The sequence below is a fragment of the Sinocyclocheilus grahami genome, unplaced genomic scaffold, assembly GCF_001515645.1.
Source record: "Sinocyclocheilus grahami isolate Dianchi unplaced genomic scaffold, SAMN03320097.WGS_v1.1 scaffold901.1, whole genome shotgun sequence".
NCBI classification, from domain to species: Eukaryota; Metazoa; Chordata; class Actinopteri; order Cypriniformes; family Cyprinidae; genus Sinocyclocheilus; species Sinocyclocheilus grahami.
In genome coordinates, this window is record NW_015506080.1 from 677,158 (window position 1) to 695,843 (window position 18,686).

The following is an 18,686-nucleotide window of genomic DNA, read 5'->3' on the forward strand; positions in this document are numbered from 1 at the left end:
CATTTAACATTTAGTAAAGTTTTGATTTGACTAGTTTAGTCCTACGGTCAAGGTCTACATGCTGCATGTTTTAACAATCCACAGGTCAACGTGTAAATGAATGCTCACATGTTCCACTGACATGTCGTTTAGACTCTGACTCTGGTTTCACCACAGAGCATATTCAGCGCTGCAGTGGCTATTTAAGAACACGTAATTCCTCTGAACTGAAAAGCGTACCCTCACTCAGCCCACAATGAGTGTATTTTTTATTGGTAGCACATAACGGTAAAGCCCACCCACAAGTTAAGGTTTATTTCCTACATATAGCCCCTCTCACACATCACTCACAAATGCCTGCTGGATAAAACAGAGTAGCTCAAGGTAAGAAGAGAATTTTACATAACCTTTTAAAGAACATAGTGCTTTTTCTTGCTGCTTAAGCTTGTTATGCCTGTAATGTATTACAAAGGAAATAAGCAACTGAAATTTGTTCTTTTTTAATATTTATTCCTCATGATCCCTGTAGGCAAGATCCACTAAATTGTCATAATCCTAACTACTATACAATATAGTAAACCGTTTTCCATCATGTTCGTGTGCAGCACACTGTTATTAAAAAGCCTACAGCACATCCTGTTATGACAGTCCTGTTAATATTTCAAAATTAGTTGTGTTTTAGAGACTGGATTTTAAATGTAAGGCTTTTTTTAACTTCAGAAGTGTCAGTTAAACGTTACAATTCTATTTGGTAATGATAATTTACTATTATGTCATTTTTTTACATTATGAATACTAAGAGGATTTTGGAATTTATAAATAATAGTAATACTAATTTAATTAAAAAGCAACTGAAATTTGTTCTTTTTAAGTATTATTCCGTATGATCGCTGTAGGTAAGATCCACTAAATTTTCTCACAAATTCCATAATCTTAACTACTATACAATATAATAACACTTTTCCATCATGTTCAACACATTGTTATTAAAAAACTTGTCGCACAAAACATCCATCCTGTTATGACAGTCCTGTTAATATTTCAAAATTAGTGATGTTTTAGAGACCATATACCTTATTAAATGAGGTATGTATTTTTATTTATATATATTTTTATTTTATTGTAGATACATGTGGGTAATTGTCTTTATAATAATTTAGAATTTTGAGTGGGAATTTTTGTAATTTAGTCATTTTCTGTCATTTTTACTCACCATTGAATGTGCAATGTTGTACTGTTATGTCAAGTTTCAATAAAAAATAAATAAATGAAAAATAAAAATACACACACACATAATTTTCATGTTTTTTCCTAGGAAAGAAGAGCATCCATACACCTTATTTCAATCCATTTTACAGGAATGCGGGCCGGGCTTGTTATTTACCTCTTTCTGCCCATCGTGCAGTCATGCACTAAAGGTAAACCGAATGAATGTGCAGAAGCAAACTTCGCCCCCGGGTCCAACCTGGCCGGAGAAGGATACGATGTGACCAAGATGCAGCGCAAAGGAGCCTTTGTCATTAACACGGACGTCTGGAGGCGAAAGGATAAATCATGCACTCTTTGCAAGAACCCCTACATGGAAGGAACAAATCAAAAGCTTCCTATATCTGTGGTAGACTGGAGATCCAGCAAAAAGTGCAGCATTCAACTATCAAGTTCCCTGTACCAGTCCAGTGAGGAACTGGTCAGCTCCAGCACTTCCTCCATTGAGAACAACTGGGGTGCAAATCTGGATATAGATCTTCACCAAAATAAAGGCTCATTCGTTTTGGCTGGAACTAACTCGAAGCTTGCAGAGTACTCAATGGAGAAGACCAAAAGAGACAAGTACAATTTTGCCAGTCAAAGTATTTCGTGTTCATTTTACAGGTGCGACATACCAGCTTCCATTGCTTCATGCCTTCCTTGAATACTGAATACTTTTTATTCATGATAAAGGAACCGAAAGAGTCATATTATGCAATCTTCTCCTATTTCTTCTACCATTTCCATGTCTACCTACAGCTACAGGGTCTCCAACAAGCCTGTTCTCCATCCTGAGTTCAAGCGCTCTGTGAAGGAGCTTCCTAAGACATACAATCTTAATTTCAAAAAGCGTTTTTACAAGTTCATTAACACCTATGGAACCCATTACATCACTAAGGTAATTCTAGATACAATTTTCTTCACATGTATGGATTACAAAGGCCCAAAATGCTTCAACAACACAACACATGCAAGCCGAATCATTAATCAGAAGTGTCTGTGTTACTTTTTTGTTTTGCCAGGTAACTCTTGGTGGAAGCGTACACTCTGTGACCAGTATCAGACAGTGTGAGACCGCTCTGCAGGGCTTAAGTGCAGATGAAGTGAAGGCATGTTTGGATGTGGAGGCAAGTGCCAGCATTCGTGGCAAAGTAGATATGAAAGCAGAAACTAAGCACTGTAATGAAGACATGGACAAAACAGAGAGCAAAAGCAGCTTCTCCAGCCGCTTTAATGACAGGTGGGTTTAAATTATGACGTGTATTGTAATTCATAGCTTGTCATACAGATATTGTCCTTGCACTTCCCCTGTTTTTATGTTTAGATTAGCTCTGCCAACATCTAATGGTCACTTAAAGTAAATCTTCAAAAACATTAATAAATAAAACTGTTAGATGTAATCTTAAGCAAATCTATATTTTTTTATCCATTTTTCATACTGCAAATTATAATGTTGTGGTGCCTAAATTCACTTGTAGCATTTAAAACTGATTTTAATTTGTATCTTTTAATTGATCTATTTATTTGTAATATTTTGCATTTTATTTAGATCAAACAGTATAGAATCTTAATATCAGTCATTTATTGGTTATCAGCCACATTGCAAAAAGTGAATTTCTTATTCCGTAGTTTTGCCTTGTTTTCTAGTATAAATATCAAAAATATCTTTAAAAAATGTTCTTACCCCATTGGCAGACTTTTTTTCTAAAAGTAAATGTATCTTCATGTAACTGTGTAGATATTTGTACTGGAAAACAAGACAAAAATACTGACTAAGAAATTCACTTTATGAAAATAATTTCATGTTCACTTCAAAATGAATTTTAATCGGCGGCCCAGAATATAAGAAAAAGAAACAAATGCTCAATTTAAATATGCTGTACAGTTTATGAGAAGAAATGAGGCAACCATGAGAGCAAGCTCAATGGCCAAGAAATTTCAGCAAAATAATGTGTATGAATTTTGGAAAGAAGTTAAGGTTATTAATAATAGTAAAGTGCCATTGCCAGCTAGTATTGAAGGGGTTGCTGGTGCTAAGAAGATTGTTAAATAGTGGAGAAAATATTATGGGGATATATTTAATTGTGTTGAGGCAGGAATTTGATATTCCGAATGATAATGGAGTGATTATTAGACTTGCTGAGGTTAGTTACGCTATTGAGAAATTGGCAGCAAATAAAGCAAGTGGCCCTGATTTGATAGCAGCAGAACATTTGAAGTATGCTAGCTAAAAATGTTTAGTGTGACTTTGTTTGTTTTATTTTTCACAGGATTTTTAATACATGCTGTGTTACCTGAATCTATGTTAACAATTTTATTAGTACCAGTTCTTAAAGATAAAACTGGTAAAATATCTAGCGTAGAAAATTATAAGCCAATTGCCTTAGCAAGTATAATTTCAAATGTATTTAAACGTATGCTCAAAGAATATTTGGTAACTACGTATAATCAGTTTGGTTTTAAAAGGAAACTGTTAGCAAGTATAATGGGCACAATTCTACAGTATTTATGTGCTTTTTAGATGCCTCTAGGCATTTGATCGAATTAAACACTAAGCTGTTTATAAAGTTACAAGACAGAAGGGTTTCCCCATATTTAATTAGGATTTTACATTACTGGTATATACCTCAATCCATACAAGTCAGATGGGGTAGGAATGTATCGACACCCTTTTATGACAAATGAGGTTTGGCATGGTGGAATATTGTCACCCCTTCTTTTTAACTTGTACATGGATGATCTTTCTATTGAGTTAAATGAATGTAAAACTGGATGTGTAATAGGTGATAGTCTTTTTAACCATCTGATGTATGCTGATGACTCCGTTATTCTGACCCCTTATAATGCTGGGTTACAACAGTTGCTTCACGCATGTTCAAACTATGGTGTGCAATATGATATCAAATTGAACACTAAAAAGAGTGTGATTAGGATTGTTAAAACTACAGAGGACCGTAAGCTAAATGTCCCCTTTTCTTTAGGTGACCAAGTATTAAATGTGGTAAATAAAATAAAAAACCTGCACTCTAAAAAATGCTGGGTTAAAAAGGAACAAACCCAGCTATTGGGTTGTTTTGACCCATGCGGTTGGGTTGTTTTGGAGTCAACCCAACCGCTGGGTCAAAACAACCCAATAGCAGGGTTTGTCCCTTTTTAACCCAGTGCTGGGTTATATTTAACCCAGCATTTTTTTATATTTAACCCAGCATAGTGTGGGTCACATTATTAGAGTTGATTTAAATTATGATGATGATGTGCAGCGCCAGTGCTGTAAGTTATATGGACAGGCAAATATGTTGGCAGATGATGTTAAAATTGCACTTTTTAGAGCTTACTGTACTTATTTTTATATGGCACATTTATGGTGTAGTTATAGTAAAGCTAAAAAAAAAAAAAGCTTCAGGTGGCATTTAATGAGGCATTAAGAATTATGCTTAAGCTCCCAAGATTGATAAGTGCAAGCCAAATGTTCGTATCTAAAGTTGTTCCTACTTTGCATGCTGTGTTAAGGAATTATACACTCTAAAAAATGCTGGGTTGTTTCAACCCAATTTTGGGTCAAATATGGACTAACCCAACTGTTGGGTTAAAAAGTTAATTTAAAAATGTAACCAAAATTTAAACCAACAGTTGGGTTAGTCCATATTTGACCCAAAATTGGGTTGAAACAACCCAGCATTTTTTAGAGTGTATGTATAGTTTTGTGTGTTGATTAAGTGACTCAAGAAATACAATCATAATGGCCTTAAATGATCCCGCATTAAGTGACATAAGGTATTCCTCCTTGTTTTGGAAGCACTGAAATTCAAGTTTGTATGTTTTTTTAATAGTGTTTTTGTAAATGTATGTTTGTAAATAAAGAAAGAAAGAAAATGTAATATCAGTGTATCCCTAATCAACAGGTCCCAAATTAACTTTTTTTGTTTTCATTCAAAGGCTGACTGAGGTGACCGGAGGTCACACTACAGAGCCTGAGCTCTTTTTCTCAGAAGGAAAAGACCCATCAGCTTACAAAGAATGGCTCGAGTCCCTACCACAAAACCCAGACGTGATTTCTTACTCTCTGGAGTCCCTGCATGAGCTGATCCCCACCAAAGATCCAGTACGCAAACACTTGCGCCAAGCCATCCATGACTACATCCTGGAAAAGTCCCTTTGGAGGAACTGCACCGACTCTTGCAAAGATGGCGTCAAAACCAACCCAAATAACCCATGTGTCTGCACTTGTCGCAACAATCCTGGGATCACACCCGATTGCTGCCCATCTAAGCGTGGACTTTCTCGGGTAAAGGTCACAATCGTGAGGGCTCATGACCTGTGGGGTGACCAGACCACAGCGACCGATGGGTACGTTAAAGTGTTCGACAAACATAACATTCAGATTGGACGAACTGATACGATCATGAATAACAACTCACCCTACTGGGAGAGAACCTTTGATCTGGGTGATGTTGTCGTGGCGGAGAATGACAAGATAAAACTGGAGGTGTGGGATGAAGATAGTAAATGGGACGACGATTTGCTGGGAACCTGTGAAGTAGCCATAAAAGCAGGTCAGAATTACAATTTCTGCACTTTAAATCACGGTCTGCTGTTCTACAAAACAGAAGTGACATGCGCTCCAAGTTTGTCTGGCCCCTATTGTGCAAAGTATGTCGGTTCTCCCATGAACCTTCAACTGGAGAAGGTATACACATCGCGAAATGCACGGCCTGTGCCGGCAGAAATATTGATGAGCAAGGGAGTACTTCTGGACAGACTTTATGTATATCAAAAGACAAATTACAGTACTAAAACTATTCTATAGCAAGTTTTGGCTTTGGATCCGATTATACCAACAGTTGGGTTAGTCCATATTTGACCCAAAATTGGGTTGAAACAACCCAGCATTTTTTAGAGTGTATGTATAGTTTTGTGTGTTGATTAAGTGACTCAAGAAATACAATCATAATGGCCTTAAATGATCCCGCATTAAGTGACATAAGGTATTCCTCCTTGTTTTGGAAGCACTGAAATTCAAGTTTGTATGTTTTTTTAATAGTGTTTTTGTAAATGTATGTTTGTAAATAAAGAAAGAAAGAAAATGTAATATCAGTGTATCCCTAATCAACAGGTCCCAAATTAACTTTTTTTGTTTTCATTCAAAGGCTGACTGAGGTGACCGGAGGTCACACTACAGAGCCTGAGCTCTTTTTCTCAGAAGGAAAAGACCCATCAGCTTACAAAGAATGGCTCGAGTCCCTACCACAAAACCCAGACGTGATTTCTTACTCTCTGGAGTCCCTGCATGAGCTGATCCCCACCAAAGATCCAGTACGCAAACACTTGCGCCAAGCCATCCATGACTACATCCTGGAAAAGTCCCTTTGGAGGAACTGCACCGACTCTTGCAAAGATGGCGTCAAAACCAACCCAAATAACCCATGTGTCTGCACTTGTCGCAACAATCCTGGGATCACACCCGATTGCTGCCCATCTAAGCGTGGACTTTCTCGGGTAAAGGTCACAATCGTGAGGGCTCAAGACCTGTGGGGTGACCAGACCACAGCGACCGATGGGTACGTTAAAGTGTTCGACAAACATAACATTCAGATTGGACGAACTGATACGATCATGAATAACAACTCACCCTACTGGGAGAGAACCTTTGATCTGGGTGATGTTGTCGTGGCGGAGAATGACAAGATAAAACTGGAGGTGTGGGATGAAGATAGTAAATGGGACGACGATTTGCTGGGAACCTGTGAAGTAGCCATAAAAGCAGGTCAGAATTACAATTTCTGCACTTTAAATCACGGTCTGCTGTTCTACAAAACAGAAGTGACATGCGCCCCAAGTTTGTCTGGCTCCTATTGCTCAACCTATGTTGGTTCTCCCATGAACTTTCAACTAGAGAAGGCATATGTATCTCGAAATGCACGACCTGTGCCAGCAGAAATACTGATGAGCAAGGGAGTACTTCTGGACAGACTGTATGTATATCAAAAGACAAATTACAGTACTAAAACTATTCTATAGCAAGTTTTGGCTTTGGATCCGATTATGCGGCTATTCGAAATATAACTTTATTCTTGCTTGTATTTATCACTATTAGAGAAACATTTAATATAATTCTTAAATATTTCTCAACTTTGGAGACAATGCGCAATACATATTTATTATGCTGTCTTTATTGCAGGCTTTTTATGCTTACACTGGCAATTTTTCTAAAACACATCATATACATTGTAACTACTGTGTTATGCTCTTTCATTCTACACATTGTTTTATTAAAAATTATTTTTGTTTATTGTAAGTAGCATCATTTCATAATCTTCACAAGTAATGTCACTATGACAATACTTCATTTTATTGTGTGTAAAAATGATCTATAACTAAAAACCTAATGCTTTGTATTATTAAAAGTTCAAAAGGCCACAAATTGTCTGCTTGGGGTTACATTTTTCTTTTTCTGACCCATCTTCATAGTTAAAAAATGACAATGATAATTCAGTCACCATTTACTCACATTCATGTTGTTACAAACCTGTATGACTTACTTTTTTCTGCGGAACACAAAATAAGATATTTTGAATAATGTTTTAACTGTTTTTGTCCATAAAATGTAAGTAAATGGGGTCCAAAACAACATTGGACACCACTGACTTTTATTGTTTAGTCCTAAAAATGAAACAAAAAAAAGACATTTTGAGAAAGAAAGTCATTTTCGGGTTTGGAATTACACGAGAGTGAGTAAATGATGACAGACTCTAATTTTTGGGTTAACTATCCCTTTAACAATGGCTCTGATTCGTTTCCTCTTAAATGGTGTTTCACCAGTCTAACACCGGATGCTTGTTGTGTGGTTTTCCTGTAGACGGATGAGAATTCAGAGCTGTATGTACACACAATATGACGGCTCACAAGATTATGACTGTTATATTATACTCTGTCATTTTGTTAGCGTTCGCTTTAAGACATTATGCAATGTTCAATTTGATAAGCCATGACCACACAATAGAGATCAAAACCATCTGTTAGCTTGTTCTGATGCTAATAGCGTAGGATCAAACCCCATAATTACCATAACTGGGTCCTTAAGCAGGATAGATATATAGTTGTCAAAGAAACACTAAGGAGTCAGATTAGGAGGTGGAATATTTAGTGTTTCATAAGAATTAAAATTACAGCCAACGAAGTGTTTAGCATGTTTTAGTTAGATACAGAGACGCACAAGGTACATTAAACACTCCACCGGACAAGACAAATGAACAGACTGGGGAAACATCAAGGAACATAACAATGAACATTAAAACCACACGTACACACAAAACACACATGCCCACACAAATGGGCACAAACCTAAAACTAAAACAATATGGCAAACAAAAACATGTCACAAAACTGCACAACGGTGAGGAATACTAGGCAAAAAGGGGCCAAAAAAACCACTGACAAAGTTAACAGCATGGTCTTGGAAATCAACCTAGACAGAAAGAGAAGATGAAAAGAGATGGATGAGAAAGGTAGAAGACACAATATGCTGAGTTAAGAATACAGATCTCAAATATATCATCTACCTTTGTACCCATTCCCATAAATGCCACTAAGCTTGCTTCCATCATTCTGTCCTGTGAAAAAACAAAAATGAACATAGTGAAACTAACCACACATTAGACCTTAAAAGAGAGAGGTCATTAGGTTAGAATCTTGCTAGTTTGTCTAACTCATGTGATTTACTCACCACCATAGGGCCCCTGACCACCAGTACTTAGTGCAGCTGCATAGCCTGTGCCTAGAAATGATCAGTTACCACACTGGCTATTAGTCAACAGCATTTATGTATTTAGTCGATGTCTGCTAGATATTGACATGTTAGTGAATAAATGATGAATATGAGAACACAGACCGGTGGTCATTTGGCATGCATGATATATCAGTACCATTTATCAGTCAATATTAAATATGATTTAGTTATTTAATCAGTCGATATTAGATATTTAATGCATACACTACTGTTCAAATGTTTGGGGTCATGTTTTTGAAAGAAGTCTCTTATGCTCAACCAGACTGCATTTACTTGATTGAAAAATACAGTAAAAAAACATATTGAAATAATATTACAATTTAAAACAACTGTTTTCTATTTTAAAATGTAATTTATTCCTGTGATGGCAAAGCTGAATTTTCAGCATCATAACTCCAGTCTTCAGTGTCAAATGATCCTTCAGAAATCATTCGAATATGCTGATTTGATGTTCAAGAAACATTTATTACTATTATCAAGGTTTAAAAGTTTTGCTTCGTAATATTTTTTTTGTGGAAACTGTGGTACATTTTTTTCAGGACTCTTTGATGAATAGGAAGTTTAAAGGACCGGCATTTATTTGAAAGAAAAATAGAATAGAAATCTTTCATGACATTATAAATGTCTTTACTGTCCTTTTTGATCAATTTAATGTATTCTTGCTGAATTAAAGTATTACTATCTTTAAAAAAAAACGTATCTTATTGACCCCAAACTTTTTATGGTAGTGTATTTAATAGATATACTATTAGATGTGCACGAATGAAACAAAACTGCTCATATTCTCACCATATTTGGCGGCTGTCTTTGTAGCATCAGCACCCCGACTGAGTTGCTCAGCACCAAAAGGATAACCAGCATCAACTGCAGGTAAACACATTTGCACCCGTGTCACAATCAGAGTCCATGATGTTCTCTATTTCTCTTGTTCTTACCAACTTACCATCAAGCCCAGTTGCAATGACTGGTGCACTGTAAGGAATCTGGCCTATAGCTCCGCCTGTGGCAGTAACATTTTGTTATCAGAAAAAAATGACTTGAAATATATTTACTAAAACTCCACAATATTACCTGCTAAAGGCTCCATTGCTCCACCTGTACCACCTGATAGAATACATATCATCTTTACTTTCTTTCTTATAATAGTTATCTGATCTTTATACTCATGTTTGGTTTATTATTATGCTTTATTCTCTTATTTAAATCTTCTTTCTTTTTCTCACAAGGGACATTCACGTTAAAGTCAAATCCTCAGGCAAAGCATCAGGATAGCCGGAAAACTGAGATTTGCATGTTGCATTTGAATAACAAATAAGTGCAATGCACGTACCCAGAGCAGTGTCTGGCCCGAGGTTTGGTATTCCTCCGTATGTAGCTCCAGCATAACTACCAGTCTTGCCGTGAGGACCAAGTCCAGCTGAGACCACAGGCTGGCCACCGTAAGGCAAGGATCCGGCAGCTCCAAGAACTCCACCTGCCCCTTTAGACAAATTAAACCAGAGGTAATACAGGATCAAGCAACCACAGACACTAAGACATAACTAGACAAAGAAGAAGAGATATTAGCAGGACTCAACAACGATCAAATGAGCTGGAAAATATTTGGCAGGTGAAGTAGAAAAATGCTGTTATCTGTCAGTTTCAAGAAATTAACATTAAATTGATCAAAAGTGACAGTAAAGGCATTTGCATTGATATGAAGCATTTCTATGTGAAATAAATGTGGTTTGTTTGAACTTTCTATTCATCAATATTATCAAGGTTTCAACAAGATTATTAAGCAGCACAACCGTTTTCAACATTGATAATAATTGATAATAAAGAAATGTTTCTTGAGCACCAAATCAGCATATTAGAGTAATTTCTAAAGGATCATGTAACACTGAAAAAAATTCAGCTTTGTCCTCACAGGAATAAGATACATTTTTATATACCTTAAAATAGGAACAGCGTTACATTTTTTCTGTATTCTTGGTCAAATAAATGCAGCCTTTATGAGCATAAGTGGCTTTCAAAAAAGTAAAAAAAATCTTACTGACACCAAACTTCTGAACGTTAAGTGTATTTAGTGTGTTCAATTGAATTTCTTTTCATTTAATTGTCATCTTCAGATGTCTTTTTCTTACCATACTTTCTAGACTTGGTATCAATACCCAGGCCAGGGTTCACTACCAGCCCTGGACCTCCAAGGCCTCCAGCTCCAAGACCTGAAAGAGCAAACATTGACCTCTGTGATTTCATGCAGGTAATGCTGCTTCTAGTTAATGTATGCAAAACATTCGGTTTACCATTTCTATTAGTGGTATTCTAGGAGGAATTTACAGTCTTGCTTTCCCTTAGTACTAGTATAAAAGCAACTGCACAGACAACAGCTGATTTCTCAGTGTCCAAGCTATTGCTGTTCAGATACTTCAGTTACCCAGATTAGGCTGGATGAGGTTATTTTCTACAATCTTGAGTAAAATATTATTGTGTATAATCACAGGACAGAGTGAATTAAACAGTAGAGGAAGTGCTGACATTATTGCAGGGGTTTAGAATCTCTTGTTAGTGTGAATGCAATGTTTTTGGTTACACTCATAACCTTCAGCCTTACCAGCTATACCATTCAGGCCAACATTATCAGCTAACACTGATGGGTAGGCAGGTCCTGTAACATAATTATAATTGTCACTCAATTATAATTATGCTTATATGTTAGTGTGATATCGCTCCATCGTACCTATCCAGCCCAGACTCACCTGCCCCATAACCATCTGCTGTGCCATAAACCTCACTGCCGTATCCATTACTGTAGCCTGCTGAGAAGACAATAATCAACTCAACACTTCACAATGATGATGTGTAAAAGTAACACAGGAAGCACCTCTGTGTATTCACAGTCAAAGCCAACCACTTTGCAACAAAGAAGATTCGGAAAACAATGAGCATAACATAGAGTGTGAAATTTTGGTTGTTTCTTGCACAAACAGGCATGCACATGTTTGTGCGAGCACCCAAACGCAGAGGTCTTAGAGGAGCACTTTGCCTCTAGAGCAGCTCTTGGCTTTGTGCTGAACCAGCTGATCTGACCACACTTGTGCTTAATGCATCATGCTGCAAAAATATTATTATGTTATAAAAGGTTTCACTCAGTTACTAACAGAGACAAGAACAGAAAAATCATTAGAAGAAACACAGGGCATTATTTTAATCATCTATATAGGGGAGAAAAGGCTTAAAGTAGTTGTCACAGTTTTTACTAAAGTAAATATGTTTCAGGGCAGGTCTATTTCTGCATATGTGACAACTTGTCCCAATACAAATGTGATGTGTTGTTTACTCAACAGCTATAGAATTAAATTGATAGAATTCACAAAAATAATCATAAAAATTAAAATCTGTATTTGAACCAGGTGTTCATGACCATACACTACCTTTCAAAGTCTGGGGTCTTTAGGATTTTTGAAAGAAGCCTCCAAGCTGCCTTTATTTGATCAATAGTACAACAATACAACATATTTAAGAACCCAGTTATGGTAATTATGGCGTTTGATCCTACGCTATTATCATCAGAACAAGCTAACAGTAATATTGTGAAATATTTAAAAATAACTGCTTTCTAGTTTAATATGTATTAAAATGTAATTAATTCCTGTGATAGTAAAACTGAATGATCATTACTCCAGTCTTTAGTGTCACATGATCCTTTAGAAATCATTCTAATATGCTGATTTGCTGCTCAAGGAACATTTCTTATTATTATCAATGTTGAAAACAGTTGTGATGCTTAATATGTTTGCAGATTTTTCCAGGATTCTTTGATGAATAGAAAGTTAATAAGAACAGTATTCGTTTGAAATAGACTTTTTTGTAACATTATAAATGTCTTTACGGTCACTTTTCATCATTTGTGTGTCCTTACTGAATAAAATTATTCTTTTTTTTAACTAAATAAAAATATCTTACTGACCCCCATCTTTCAAACAGTAGTGTACAAACCACTGTAGAAAACACACTTTTATATAATTAGACTTAAAACCTCACAGTTGCTAATATGTAGCCCTTGTGACAACTGGCCCTGGTCTCCTCTATATAATGAATAAACTACACATTAGTTACCAATCTGCTTTCCTGCTCGAACTCCCTGTGGATAGTATCCACCTGCCCCAAGACCTGTATCAGCAATAAAATAAATGAGGTGGCTTTAGCAAAATATGAATATTCTAGAGCTTGTATTAATGACACTTGTACCTCTGAGCGAAAAACTAAATTTCACAATTTCTAGATACCTGTTCCATATCCGTTAGCAAAACCAGCTCCAAGATAGCCAGCAGCACCAAGGCCGTATCCTGTGAACAAAACATGCAAACTGTGAAACTTTGGCCACTAGTAATAAAAGTCATGGCCATCACAGAATGATGCGATCGTTCAGGGGCCTGTGGGTCAGAGTACATGCAAGACAAATTCACAGTGCGACTGGTCCATATGGCCTGTGGGAGAAAAATAATGCAGCATGCATTGGGTACACATCAGCACAAAGGCAGATATAAAGATAAAGGCTCAGGTGAAGCATATAAAGAGAAAAGAGAACAGCCCCGAGAAATAAATGAGGCATTAGTCCAGCACACACACAGACCTTTCTGAACAGCTGTGGTACATAAAAGCACTTATTCATAGACCTGCAGCTGCAATGAGTCCATGATGATTGGTGGATTTTCCAGTCCACAATCACTAACATTCTAATGTGTCAAAGGCCATATATTCATTTCATTTGATGACCGCTGGAGTACGGTATTGATTTTAGACTGGAGAAAACACCATCTTGTGACATGCATACAGCTATAAACCGGTGACATTTTAATATAGAAGACGTTTACCCTTATTGGATGGTTTGGTGCCCTGTCCATTGGGCAAAACTGGTCCTGTATTGTATCACAACAGTGGTTTATCTCAACACTGAGAATCCAACATAGTTCCCATCCCATCACCTATCCTATCTTTTAGCATGCATTGCCTTTAACTCTCCCTTTACTTCCAGTAAACATGGTAAATGTATTATTTACTGAAACTTTTTACTGATTACTTACATATACAGTGGGTACGGAAAGTATTCAGACCCCTTTAAATTTTTCACTCTTTGTTATATTGCAGCCATTTGCTAAAATCATTTAAGTAAATTTTTTTCCTCAATGTACACACAGCACCCCATATTGACAGAAAAACACAGAATTGTTGACAGGCACAGATCATTTGTATGCTACTATATGGTGATAAAAACTTGCATTGATTGACAGATGCAGTAAAGGCTTTACCATTGTTCATAATTCCTCGTCCATTAATCATATCCGCTGCTGGACCATAGCCTACAGATCACAACAGTAGTTACCTACACAAAGTTTAGGATCTTGTACCAATAATTTGATCCACAGACATCTGTACTACAGTTCAAAAGTCTGGGGTCAATACAGATATTTATAATGTTACAATTTCAAATAATCCCTGTTCTTTAAAACTTTCTATTCATCAAAGAATCCTGATAAGATAACGTATCATGGTTTCTACAAAAATATTAAGTGGCACAACTGTTTTTTAAACATTGATAATAATAGGAAATGTTTCTTGAGCAGCAAATCAGCATATTGGGATGATTTCTAAAGGATCACATGATACTGAAGACTGGAGTAATGGCTAAAAATTCAGCTTTGACATCATAGAAATAAATTACATTATAAAATATATATTAAAATAGAAAACAGTTGTTTTAAATTGTAATAATATTCCACAATATTTATGTTTTTATTGTATTTTTGATCAAATCAATAAAGCCTTGGTTAGCATCTTAAACATCTGAGCAACCCCACAATTTTGAATGGTAGTGAAGGACCACAAAGACAAGAATTTTAAATAGAATTGAATTTTAAATGTTCTACAATCTTATGTGTTCTGATTGGCATTAATTCCGGCAAATAACAGGCTATACGCTGTTAGAGTGTGTTTACCCTTAATTTGAGCTCTCATCCCATTGGTCAATCCTGGTCCTGAGGGGAAACCTATTGACCGCAGCTACAATAACTATAAAAGTCCCACAGACATTCATGACCACATTACTTAAAACTCAAAATTTATCCTGGCCTGTGCCATTAGAGAACATACACGGCACGCTTAATCATATACTACAGCTATCATGTCAGTCATATTATACAGCAATTAATCTTGCAAATATGAAGTCCCACATACATCTGGGATGAGTTTTACCATTGGCTATAGCACCCTGTCCATTAGGGACCCCTCCACGACCGTAACCTAAACACCATAACACCAGTTAACATTCACCAACAAGATATTATCAACATAGCAGCTGCCAGTGATGCAAGAGCATAAGAGATGCTACTCTGCTGGAGAGAAATGCAAAGTAAAAAAAAAAAATGTATAAATCAAAAAATCAAAGATAGGCATGTATAGTGAGATAACAGGAAGCAATGTGCTACCCATCATGCAGTGTAATTTGCTTAAATATTGTAACTAAAAATCCAGAAGAGCAGACTGAAAAAGCTTTAAAAGGCATGAAAGCCACACATGGAGGTATTGAGGTTTACCATCGCCCCTCTCTCCCTGTGACACGGGCTGGCCACCTCTAGGCCCAACACCTGTGAATACAGATATATCAGCTGGAGGCAAAGATTTGCTGAAAATGATAAAAAGCAACAAAATTGTAAATTACACTTATTAAGGGTGTTAACTTGATCACAATCGAGTACTGAATCAGCATGCATCCTAACTTTTCAAACTCCTATGCTAAGTGATTCCTGATGTGAGAGATAAAGATCACAACAAATAACTAATGCACAACAGGATCTCTCTATTTTGTCACAGCAAATCGGCAGAATAACACAACAAAAGCTCTTAGAAGCAGGTACAAAACATCAGAAGATGCAGGTACACGTGACCAAAAAAGTGTTACTGAATGGAACTGCACAATCCTGCTTCCTACATTATCAGAAAAATGCTACAAAGCTGTCACTGTTTTTGTTGATGAGCAACTAAGAACTATACATCTACTGCATGTTCCTCAACATTTCCTCGAATGTTTTTGCATGGGCAAAATGAATTGCACTCTGCTGGCTGGACAACTGAACTGAACCTCAAATCTGAAACTGATAATACAGATGATCCACTGGTTTGAGACCTTTTTGTGCCCTTACACTTCCTAAACTTTCAGAAATGAGGCCCAAACTGACTCAAACATCAACAACAATGCAACAAGCTAAGAGAACCTATAAGCAAAAAGGGTTGATAGAACAGAACATGATTGCATTAATACTATCACACAGATAAATACATTAATACAGTATAGCTACACAACAACAAATGCACTGCAAATAAATGAATATCTTCCTTTGCATTTTTGTTGTTTTTCAGTACAAATATCAAACCATAAATATTTGGTTGGAGGTTTGGGGCATGCTAAAGGACAATGTACACGGGAATGATCTATTCAGATTATTCTGTATTTTATATGTTGTGTTTAACTTGTAAAAACCCAATAAACAATGTTTTAAAAAAACAACAACAATATACATTAACTTGAGAAGGAAAATGACTCAAGATATTAAGTATTGTTTTCTGACAAACTGATCAAAATTAAGTGATTTTATGCTTGAAAAAAGAAAAATATCTGCCAACGGGGTAAGAAAAATGTGTTTATTTGTCTTACCCTATTTGCAGTTCTCATTTCATTTCTGCCGTTTCAGTTAATAATGGAAAGAAAGAAAAAACATGTAGCCTATATCTGTGAATTTTGATGATCTGTGAACAGGAATCATCCCTAAAGGAAATGCACGAATGAGTCGGATATTGGAGGGTTTACCCAGTTTTGATGGTTTTGAGCCTTGCCCTGTGGGTACACCATATCCTGAAGATCACAAAATCATTGTTAATGTGAGTTTCATAGCTTTGATTCAACAAATCTAGATGAGCCTTTTGTTCTTTGACATGTTCTGTAAGAGCATGCACATTACAACACTGATTAACAGAAGACAGCGAACAATTTACCCTTTTCTCTAACACTTTGACCAGCAGACACAACTGCTCCTTCTGTACCATATCACAGAAATCTGCATAAGCTGTTACTCAACCCATAATGCTCATTATAGATGCAAAGCACACATAGGCCTAAAAGATTACTGCAATTAAACAAAAAAGGTAAGACAGTTGCTTAAATTATCCAGCAATAGCAATACTTGTCATAATAATGTCTGCTTAAGGTAGGCTAATCATTTAGACTAAAGAGCAAACATTACACTTCCAACACGACTGCACCCATGACAATTACGATGTGAAATAGACAACCATCCACATCCACCAATATGAAAACTATAGCACAAGACATCTGTATAATCTCTTAGAACTCACTAGTTCATCCACAACCATGAATCAAGGGACCAGTGTCACTTTTTCCAAAGCAATGAAGTGGTTTTTGAAAGTTTGGGCATGCAAGCACATAATTTAACAATGATAGAAGTATATAAATGATTCTGCAAACAATTAAGTGTAGGCAAACGCGATGCAAACACATTTGAGTCAGTATATTTTACCCGGTTGAGAAGCTTGTCCTGTAGGCGCACGCCCTCCTGCAGCGCCTATCAGTGGCACATAGATGTACTGCAGTCAACAACTGAAAAACTGAACACTTACGGTCATTTAGCATGTAAAAAGTAAGGCCAGTAGCTTACTAAAAGGCACTAATAAAATAATATTTATTTACTTAAAATTTTTATTCAATACCTATTTATTTAATTAATGAAACCATAACATGCAACCAGGGGTGCCGTAACGGGGCGAAGGTTAGGACGATTCCAAGGGCCCGATGAGGGAGAGGGGCCCAAACACGATTTATACCAAGGGGACATGGAGGCCCTAGTCAATATGCTGTTCAGGGGGCCCAGAAGCCACAGCAGCGCCTCTGCATGCAATGTCAAAAGATTTATATAATATATAAGTTGATTTAATATGTAATTCTTTTAAATACTGCAGGTTTCTTATTTTTAATTCTTGCAGATTTATGTAGTTTATGGGAATCCCTGAAGACTATATATATATATATATATATATATATATATATATACACACACCGATCAGGCATAAAATTAGGCCTACTGACAGGTGAAGTGAATAACACTGATTATCTCTTCAGAGGAGGCAGTGTGATGCTTTGGGCAATGTTCTGCTGGGAAACTTTGGGTCCTGCTATCCATGTAGATGTTACTTTGACACGTACCACCTACCTAAGCATTGTTGCAGACCATGTACACCCTTTCATGGAAATGGTATTCTCTGGTGGCTATTGCCACTTTCAGCAGGATAATGCGCCCTGCCACAAAGCAAAAATGGTTTATGGAGTTTGAGGTGTTGTCTTGAGCTCCAAATTCCCCAGAGCTCAATCTAATCAAGCATCTGTGGGATGTGCTGAACAAACAAGTCCGATCCATGGAGGTCCCACCTCACAACTTGCAGGACTTAAAGGATCTACTGCTAACATCCTGGTGCCAGATACCACAACACACCTTCAGGGGTCTAGTGGAGTCCATGCCTCGACGGGTCAGGGCTGTTTTGGCAGCAAAAGGGGGACCAACACAATATTAGGAAGGTGGTCATAATGTTATGCCTGATCGGTGTATATATATATATACAC

At 36.6% G+C, this 18,686-nt stretch overlaps 2 protein-coding genes across 2 annotated transcripts in view; one reads left to right on the top strand and one right to left on the bottom strand.

Annotated features, from left to right (window-relative positions):
* Positions 1 to 308: 308 nt before the first annotated feature.
* LOC107564016 (perforin-1-like) lies at positions 309 to 7,368 on the top strand. Its single transcript, XM_016249006.1, has 5 exons — positions 309 to 363; positions 1,295 to 1,851; positions 1,987 to 2,125; positions 2,250 to 2,467; positions 6,375 to 7,368. Exons 2-5 carry the CDS (start codon positions 1,340 to 1,342, stop codon positions 7,243 to 7,245), a joined length of 1,740 nt encoding a protein of 579 aa, XP_016104492.1. The 5' UTR covers positions 309 to 363; positions 1,295 to 1,339; the 3' UTR covers positions 7,246 to 7,368.
* A 1,192-nt stretch (positions 7,369 to 8,560) lies between these two features.
* The window catches only part of LOC107564017 (glycine-rich cell wall structural protein 1.0-like), a 17,552-nt gene continuing 7,426 nt past the window's right edge, over positions 8,561 to 18,686 (bottom strand). The window contains exons 10-20 of the mRNA XM_016249007.1: positions 13,285 to 13,344; positions 13,115 to 13,168; positions 11,755 to 11,814; positions 11,610 to 11,663; positions 11,140 to 11,220; positions 10,344 to 10,493; positions 9,957 to 10,013; positions 9,803 to 9,877; positions 8,951 to 9,001; positions 8,787 to 8,837; positions 8,561 to 8,692 (exon numbers count right to left, since the gene is read on the bottom strand). Coding sequence (XP_016104493.1) covers positions 8,688 to 8,692; positions 8,787 to 8,837; positions 8,951 to 9,001; positions 9,803 to 9,877; positions 9,957 to 10,013; positions 10,344 to 10,493; positions 11,140 to 11,220; positions 11,610 to 11,663; positions 11,755 to 11,814; positions 13,115 to 13,168; positions 13,285 to 13,344 — 698 coding nt within the window. The 3' untranslated portion in view covers positions 8,561 to 8,687. The remainder of the gene's footprint in view (positions 8,693 to 8,786; positions 8,838 to 8,950; positions 9,002 to 9,802; positions 9,878 to 9,956; positions 10,014 to 10,343; positions 10,494 to 11,139; positions 11,221 to 11,609; positions 11,664 to 11,754; positions 11,815 to 13,114; positions 13,169 to 13,284; positions 13,345 to 18,686) is intronic.

Excerpts from the sequence above, each read along its gene's own strand:
- LOC107564016 (XM_016249006.1), top strand. The coding sequence starts at position 1,340 with ATGCGGGCCGGGCTTGTTATTTACCTCTTTCTGCCCATCGTGCAGTCA. Across the intron at positions 1,852-1,986 it reads ATTTCGTGTTCATTTTACAG|CTACAGGGTCTCCAACAAGC; the intron begins GTGCGACATACC and ends GTCTACCTACAG. Across the intron at positions 2,468-6,374 it reads TCCAGCCGCTTTAATGACAG|GCTGACTGAGGTGACCGGAG; the intron begins GTGGGTTTAAAT and ends TTTCATTCAAAG.